The sequence below is a fragment of the Pygocentrus nattereri genome, chromosome 9 (assembly GCF_015220715.1).
Source record: "Pygocentrus nattereri isolate fPygNat1 chromosome 9, fPygNat1.pri, whole genome shotgun sequence".
NCBI lineage: Eukaryota > Metazoa > Chordata > Actinopteri > Characiformes > Serrasalmidae > Pygocentrus > Pygocentrus nattereri.
In genome coordinates this window covers 3,444,196-3,453,136 of record NC_051219.1, presented here as the reverse complement: position 1 = coordinate 3,453,136, position 8,941 = coordinate 3,444,196, and the positions used below count along the sequence as shown (strand labels likewise).

Sequence of the window (8,941 nt, the reverse complement as noted above, 5' to 3'; positions counted from 1 at the left end):
CTCTCTCTCTCTCTCTCTCTCTCTCCCTCTCTCCCTCTCTCTCAGGTGGAGGACAGTTCAGCAGAGTGTGCTTGGTGTCCTCCTCTTCCTGAGTTGATTTCAGGGAAAGCTGATAACACCTGTCCCTGTCCTGCAGAGTACGCAGAGGTATAACACACACACACACACACACACACACACACACACACACACACACACACACACACTTTCTAAGCCGCTTCTCCCTCAGGATCGTGGGGGGTGCTGGAGCCTATCCCAGCAGTCATCAGGCAGAAGGCAGGATACACCCTGGACAGGTCGCCAGTCCATCACAGGGCAGACAGACACACATTCACTCACACCTAAGGGGCAGTTTACCATATTATATATATAATATACCAATTGGCCTGAATGCCTGTCTTTAGACTGTGGGGGGAAACCCACACAAACACGGGGAGAACACACAAACTCCACACAGGAAGGCCCCCGGTCGCCCAGCCGGGGAATTGAACCCAGGCCCTGCTTGCTGTGAGGCGACAGCGCTACCCACCATGGAAACCATCTATTACCACAGCTCTGATATCACACCTTGACACTCCCTCTGTCTATCTGCCTGCCTGTCTGTCTATCTGCCTGTCTGTCTCATTTTCTCTCTCTCTCTCTCCCCCTCAGTTGATTCGTAGATGCCGCTCTCATAACCCCACCCACCGGCCCACCTTTGAGCAAATCAGGAAGTTTGTTCATAGAATCAACCCACACAAAGTCAGTCCTGTGGACATGATGATGAACCTGGTGAGAACTACACACACACACACACACAGACACACACACACAGACACACACACACAGACACACACACACACACACACACAGAGACACACACAGACACACACACAGACACACACACACAGAGACACACACACAGACACACACACACACACAGACACACACACACAGACACACACACACAGACACACACACACACACACACAGAGACACACACAGACACACACACAGACACACACACACAGACACACACACACAGAGACACACACACAGACACACACACACACACAGAGACACACACACAGACACACACACACAGACACACACACACACACACACAGACACACACACACAGACACACACACACACACACACACAGAGACACACACACAGACACACACACACACACAGAGACACACACAGACACACACACACAGACACACACACACGCATTAAGGGGAAATTTCACCTCTGCATTTAACCCATCTGGACAGTGAAACACCACATACACACTAAGGGGCAGTGAGCACACTTGCCCGGAGCGGTGGGCAGCCCTATCCGCAGTGCCCAGGGAGCAGTTGGGGGTTAGGTGTCTTGCTCAAGGGCACCTCAGTCGTTTACTCTCAGCAGATCAAACCGGCAACCTTTCGGTCACAGGGCCGGTTCCCTAACCACCAGCTCACACACACACACACACACACAAACAAACAAACAAACAAACACACACACGCAAATACACACTAAAGCCGAGATGTGTGTGTGTGTGTGTGTAGATGGAGAAGTACAGTAAACACCTGGAGGTTCTGGTGGCTGAGCGGACGCAGGACTTGATGCATGAGAAGCAGAAGACAGACCGGCTGCTCTACAGTAACTACTCACCTCAGGCCTCTAAGACCTTCACTGACACACTTCCACTTCTACTACCTCTGCTAATTAAATAAATCATTCATTAAATATTTCTACACACTATGTTTCTGAATTAGCCCCTAAAACTGCAGTGGCACAAACACTGACCTTAGTTTTTATTATAAAAGGAATAGTTAAACCACGATATTGAAAGAATTTTAACACAGAACTGCACAAAAGCCTTTAACCTAAACGTTTTTACTATTTGTTTTCCAGTAATGCCCTTTTTTTCTGGGCAGAGTTTCTGTCCACAGTCACAAAAGAGCACTTTGCAAACACTTCACAAGAAAAGAATCCGTTTTTTATATTTCGTCAGTCAGTATCATCAGCACCACTCCGGAGTGGCAGACTGAGCACTCTCACTTACTCCTGACACTTCAGGGAATCAGACCTTCATGATGGATGGATGGGACATTCCCAACCTGATGCAGCTACATGCATCAAACTCCACATTCAGAGCTACACCGAGACCCACTAAGGCATTTGGACGCCCCTGTTGGTCACTGCTCTCTCGCTACTGCTGTCCCTCTGTTTCTTCATTAGCACTTGCATGAGCTTTAATCTACAGCATAAAACAGCACGTCTGGAAACACCACACTGTGTGTGTGTGTGTGTGTGTGTGTGTGTGTGTGCGCAGGTATGCTGCCTAAGCAGGTTGCTGATGACCTCAGACAGGGAAAACCTTCCCAGGCTCAGAGCTACGTCAGCGCTACTGTCTTCTTCAGGTAAATAAATAAATATATGATTAAATAAATAAAGAGTTAATTAGCCTTTCCTGGATCGAGGCCTTCTCGTGTCGGAAGGGCTGGTGTGGTCTAGGGATCTTCAGAGCCAAGTCATCTGGAGCAGTGTGGTCCTGGTAGGGCCTCCCAAGGCCCGATCCAAAATCCCTCATATTCAAGGGAAACAAGATCCCGTGTACCCAACCTGGGACAGGGTTACCAGGACCCCACCTACAGACTCCATGGTCCTGCTGGGAGACTTCAATGCTCATGTTGGCAATGTCTGGGAAACCTGGAGGGGGTTGAGTGGGAAAAATGGTCTGCATGATCTAAACCAGAATGGGTTATTGGTCTAACTTATTGGTTTATCATCGTCGTCGTCGTTAACCGCTCAGTCCAGATAGGGTCGCGGTAGAAGTTGGGAGATCAGAGAATCCCAGATGACCCTGTCCCCCGCAACTTCCACCAGCTCATTCCCAGAGACCCCAAGCCACTCCCAGGCCAAGTTGGAGATGTAATCCCTCCAGCGGGTCCTAGGACGACCCCGGGGCCTTATCCCGGTAGGCTGTGCCTGGTATACCCCCACTGGGAGGCGTCCAGGGGGCATCCGAATCAGATGCCCGAACCACCTTATTGGTTTATTTCACTCTTTAAAATCCCAGGCTGATTACATACTAATTATTCAGTAACTACAAGGACTTTTCTTTGCTATTCTTAGGTTATAGAAGTGTGTGATAAAACACACCAGTGGGTCCTGGCCTTTTAAAGCATTAATCAAGTAACAACATCATTTTAGTGGATCATTTAATGTAAAGTCTATCATAATAATGATATTAATTGTTAACAGTAATACAGAATATTCGTTCCACAGTTCTGATTCGGTCTTTCTTTCTTCAGTGATATTGTGGGCTTCACACAGCTGTCCAGCACCAGCACACCGTACCAGGTGGTGGACTTCCTCAACAAACTCTACACCACCTTCGACGAAATCATCGACAACCATGACGTCTACAAAGTGGAGACCATTGGAGACGCGTGTAATTTTTGGTGTTATTTTACCCAAGAATTGGAAATATGAGACATTCTGGACACTAATTTGATGATCGTCTGATTCTGGATATTAGTTTTAGTTTAATTTCATTTGGCTGATTATTATCATTATTATTTGAAACAATAATATGATAATATGAACCTCATGTGGTGGTGTGTTAGTGTGTCTTGTGCTGGTACGAGTGGATCAGACACAGCAGTGCTGCTGGAGTTTTTAAACACTGTGTCCACTCACTGTCCACTCTATTAGACACTCCTACCTTGTCGGTCCACCTTGTAGATGTAAAGTCAGAGACGACAGCTCATCTGCTGCTGCACAGTTTGTGTTGGTCATCCTCTAGTCCTTCATCAGTGGTCACAGGATGCTGACCACAGGACGCCGCCCACAGGACGCTGCTGGCTGGATATTTTTGGTTGGTGGACTATTCTCAGTCCAGCAGCGACACTGAGGTGTTTAAAAACTCCAGCAGCACTGCTGTGTCTGATCCACTCAGACCAGCACAACAGACACTAACACACCACCACCACATCAGTGTTACTGCAGTGCTGAGAATGACCCACTACCCAAATAGTACCTGCTCTGTGAGGGTCCATGGGGGTCCTGACCACTGAAGAACAGGGTAACAGAGTATCAGAGAAACAGATGGACTACAGTCTGTAACTGTAGAACTACAGAGTGCAGCTATACAGTAAGTGGAGCTGAAAAAGTGGACAGTGAGTGTAGAAACGAGGAGGTGGTCATGATGTTCTGCCTGACCGGTGTGTACTCGCCACAGCACAGCTCACACAGGCCTGTGTTATCTACCGTGTGGATAACTGGTATGGTTACTGGCTGTAGGATGACTCAGCCAGTGGCAGTTGGCCAAGGAGCTACCAGCTGGCTAACTCACCTAAAACCCTTTAAACGTCTCCCAACTGACTACATATTGTGTAAACTCTCTTCCATGTGTTTATTTATAGTCAGTGAGGTGGCATTGTTAAGACTTTCATGCCTAGACTCTGCTAAAATGAGCATTTCCTCAGTTTGGGAAGTTCAGTGCTGCTATATGAAGACTCAACACAGCCAAAACACAAGTGCTGTTGGCCGAGGTGCAAATTTGTGTGTCAAAATTTATCAAAATCTATTTGTAAAAATTGGTCATTTCTGCAAATTCTATTGAAATGAATGTAAGTGAGCTCACAAAAATTTGCTAACGAATGCAGCTATATATGATTTACAGTCTATATGTGCAGACATGGTGTTTGAGGTTGAGTATAATTGTCGTACATGTAGATATGGTGGTCTCTGGTGTGCCGCGAGAGAACGGGATTTTGCATGCATCAGAGATCGCCAGCATGGCTCTGGATCTGGTGTCTGTCTGCAAGACCTTCAGGATCCCTCACAAACCCCAAACACAGCTACAGATCCGTGCTGGAATACACTCAGGCAAGAGCCAACATTCATACAAACACACCACATTTTAATGGAACTGTGGCGCAGTCCTAAACAGTAAACCTTTCTGTTTCCTCTGTGGGTAAAGCTTCATCTTCAGAAAGCACTGTTAGTAAAATCTTCTCATGTGTTTGCAGTGTTTGAGGGTAAACTTTAATGTGGTTCCTCAGGGCCTGTGGTGGCTGGAGTGGTCGGCACTAAGATGCCACGTTACTGTCTGTTCGGAGACACCGTCAATACTGCCTCCCGCATGGAGTCCACCAGTGAAGGTAGAACACACCCACTGCTGTTCATACTGCCGCTTAATAATACCATCCACTCAGTTTCCCCTCGTAGTTGATCTGCTGAGTCATGGTTTGTGTCTGAAGTTTGCTGCTGTAATTCTTGCACTGAAGCTACAAAGCTAAATCTAAATAATGGAAGATTATCATCATCATCATCATCGTTAACCGCTTAGTCCAGATAGGATCGCGGTAGCATTTGAGAAAGCAGAGACTCCCAGATGACCCTGATTATAGATTATAACCTACCGAAAGATAATCCCAGTCTCAGACACACTGGAGCACCTGATATCTACAGTAAAATCAAGTGGCCACAATTATTGGGATTTTTGTCAGTTGTCTTCTGATTGGCTGATCAGTCCGGTTAGAAACCCACAAATGCAAGTAGTTGCCTGCTCTGCATACTATGACTAAGCCTTTCAGAGTAAGATAGTCATGGATTTTAAAAAAGTCTGTTAAGTTTATGACAACTTTCAACTTTTAAGACTTTGCAAAAGCATTAGTCTCCAAAAAAGTGTCATGATAAGCAGCATGTCAGTCAAACGGCCCCTTCCTGTCAAAGTAGGTGACTCTCTGGCACATAAACCAAATACCCAAGTGTATTAGAGATCACTTACCAACTCAACATTGCTTGAGAGAAATATGAAAATGTGTAATGATTCCAGAACTCTGTTAGCATCATGCTAATTGGTGGGGTACATTTGTAGCTACATTAACCTCACTGGACTAAGGACGCAAACTTCAATCACTAAGCATGTCTTGTCTGTTTGACTACATTTGGCGTAAAGGCGAAGTTTTCTTGAACTTGAACTCTCTTGTGAACTAATAAGTCTTCATACTCAGTAGCTGATGAAATGGTGTTTGACCAGTGTCTGTTGTTTACTGCACTTGGTGTTTAGCTCTGAAGATCCAGTGCAGCTCCAGTGCCTTTTACCTGCTGGAAGAGATCGGGGGCTACATACTCACATGCAGGGGGGTGCTGCAGGTCAAGGTGAGGTGTATACGCCCCAAGCAGCTCTTTTCCAGTCCTGGAGGGCCATCAGCTGTTTTGATGACCCCATGTTTGTTGGTATCACATAATTTATCGTGCTCTGGAATTGTCCAGATCTGACTTGGATTAAGGCCTAAATTAAGCAAAAAAATCGTTCATTAAAATTCAATTAGAAAAATTAGAAAATCATCTAATCTGACCAGATGATGCCAAAATGTTCACAAAATGTATGTGCTAATGTCTCTTACAAGCATGATGTAAAACAGTGCAATGTCATATTAGCTTATAGCCAACATACTAGAAAGTGGTCATATTTAACGGTTCAAAAATGTGTTACAATTTAGTCAGTTTCCCAACATCCAACACATTTGCTGGCTTTAGTCAATCCTAAAAGACCCCCCCACCCTCAAAACACATACCTATCAACACATCGTCAGTCTCTGGCACGATAAACTCGAGCACTAAGTCAGGCAAAGCATGCCTGACTAACCAAGAAGGACTTCTAGAGGAACGTACACAAGCTTGGGAATGCCATACCAGCAACATACTGAACATGCTGTAACTTCATAAGTCAGTTTCCCAGGCCTAGATTATTTTAGTCTAGACTAAAAAGAATTTCCAATTGTGATTCAACATCAAGACAGCAGTTTAGTCCAAGACCAAGCTTAATTCACATCTGGGATACAGTTAACACCACCGGGTGGACGCTACTGTTACCCAGAAAACAGTTTAAGGGGTTGAGCATATTACTGGCCTGTCTTTATCTTTGTTTATGTAGTTTTTAAAGCTCATATTTGGTGCACGTACCCCTCCCTCTTTCAGGGTAAAGGGGACATGGTGACGTACTGGTTGGAAGGGAAGCAGCCAGCGACGGTCAGTAAGGAGAAGAGAGCAGAACCAGTGCTGGATACGGCAGACAAAGAGAATTTCTCCAACATCCCTGGAGTTATCACCTGTAATAACAACAATGACCTGCTGTTTGACCCAAACTAAAGCCTTATTGGAGCTGGATTAGTATCACCAGCAGAGGCTGTGTAATGTCATTTGTTGATATTTGCCTGGTTCAGGATTAAGAATGTGTGTAATTTACCCAAATTTCTGCAGAATAAATTATGTTCACATATGGGTTATACCACACTCAATAACAATAACAATACGGTGCACCAATGTGTCTGTTAGCAGGTTGTGCTATTTCATTAGTGGGCAGTGGATTAGTACAGAACTACTGTTACTGAGGAAGCCTTTATTTTAGCCAATTACAGAAGACCATTCACTGCTTATTCATACTGGATTAACGTCATTATTTACAATTATTACTATTAAACTGTGAACCTTTGGATTCATACTGGATTTAAATCCCTCCTAAGTTTCACCACTTTCTAACAGATAACTTATTTGACTTATTTATAAAAGTCACAATAAATACATCCAATGCAATACAATGCTCTAGCTCATCAGCAGGCTGTGGTTGCGAATTTCAACTAACAGCACAATGGTTTTTAATAACTGGTGTATTGATACAGGATCCAGTAGATGTGTTTATATCAAATATATTGCGGTGGCATTGAATGAAGCTAGTCAGATTTATTTTTAAGAATAACATTTTTCCACACATACTTTATCTCGTAAACCATTCCTCAGCTGTGCAGTGTGTCTGATCTGCTCTTCTGTATGTATTTAATTATTTTAGCATACTGTAGCATCCAACTTCTACAATATACAGAGTGCTGAGATTTGTTTTCTTTAAGCTGTGTGGCTGTATTCACTGTAAAAACGTTGGTTTCGTTGGTGGAATTGCTGTAGGCTTAGCAGCATCTGTTCATAATGTTCATGGTTGCTGTGTAGTGGCCTGTCTGTCTGCGCAACAGTCAGACAAAAATAAGTCAACATTAAATCTCTTCTAACTTTTTAACCTTTTTAGTTCATGTTCCTGCTCATATCAAGCGAGATTTATAGTCATGTAAAAGGTCACCTGGTAAACTTTGATGGAAGTGTAGCAACCTTTATCCGCCTCTAAAGTCATCTGATTTTTGATTACGCCATTGTGCACCAATGGGTGTGGAAAACACAGTATACCAATAATATATAATACTACTAATAATATCACCGTTGGTGGAAGAAAACCTTGTATCTCCATTTTTGATGGTTTCCAGTTTTTGACATATTTGGAAAAGGCTCCTTTTTTAATGTGTGTCAGTTTCATGATGAATGGATTAAAAGAAATTACTTGGAAAGACGTCTGGTTCCATTGACATACATTAAGAGTAAAGTATATTATTTCCTTCTTCTGTAAAGTTACCATTTTGGAGATACGAGGTTTTCTTCAGACAACAGCCATATATACAGTACTGTGCGAAAGTCTTAGGCACCCAAGACACATTTTCAAAATGTATTTATTTGTGTAGTTTGTGTTTATTAGCTGAGAAAAGTGTTAATATTTGAATAAACTAAATTTATAGAATATTAATTAATAATAATTTATATAAGGGTGGCACGGTGGCGTGGTGGGTAGCACTGTCACCTCATAATAAGGAGGGCCTGGGTTCGATTCCCTGGCCGGGCAACCAGGGTCCTCTCTGTGTGGAGTTTGCATGCTCTCCAGGTTCTCCGGTTTCCTCCCACAGTCCAAAGACATGTAGTCAGGCCAATTGGACATGCTAAATTGCCCCTAGATGTGAGTGTGTGTGTGTGTGTATGTATATATATATATATATATATATATATATATATATATATATATAATAGTGATGTTCTGGATGTTGGCGTGTTTGTTTACCCATTTCCAAGCCTCTCC

The 8,941-nt window shown here is 43.7% G+C and overlaps 1 protein-coding gene across 1 annotated transcript in view; it reads left to right on the top strand.

Annotated features, from left to right (window-relative positions):
- Positions 1 to 8,421, top strand: part of LOC108413728 (atrial natriuretic peptide receptor 1) — a 19,045-nt gene extending 10,624 nt beyond the window's left edge. Inside the window, exons 15-23 of the mRNA XM_037540904.1 lie at positions 46 to 147; positions 652 to 771; positions 1,539 to 1,632; positions 2,309 to 2,396; positions 3,291 to 3,430; positions 4,717 to 4,869; positions 5,046 to 5,144; positions 6,056 to 6,147; positions 6,970 to 8,421. Of these exons, the coding sequence (XP_037396801.1) occupies positions 46 to 147; positions 652 to 771; positions 1,539 to 1,632; positions 2,309 to 2,396; positions 3,291 to 3,430; positions 4,717 to 4,869; positions 5,046 to 5,144; positions 6,056 to 6,147; positions 6,970 to 7,140 (1,059 nt within the window). The 3' untranslated portion in view covers positions 7,141 to 8,421. The remainder of the gene's footprint in view (positions 1 to 45; positions 148 to 651; positions 772 to 1,538; positions 1,633 to 2,308; positions 2,397 to 3,290; positions 3,431 to 4,716; positions 4,870 to 5,045; positions 5,145 to 6,055; positions 6,148 to 6,969) is intronic.
- The last annotated feature ends 520 nt before the right edge of the window (positions 8,422 to 8,941 follow it).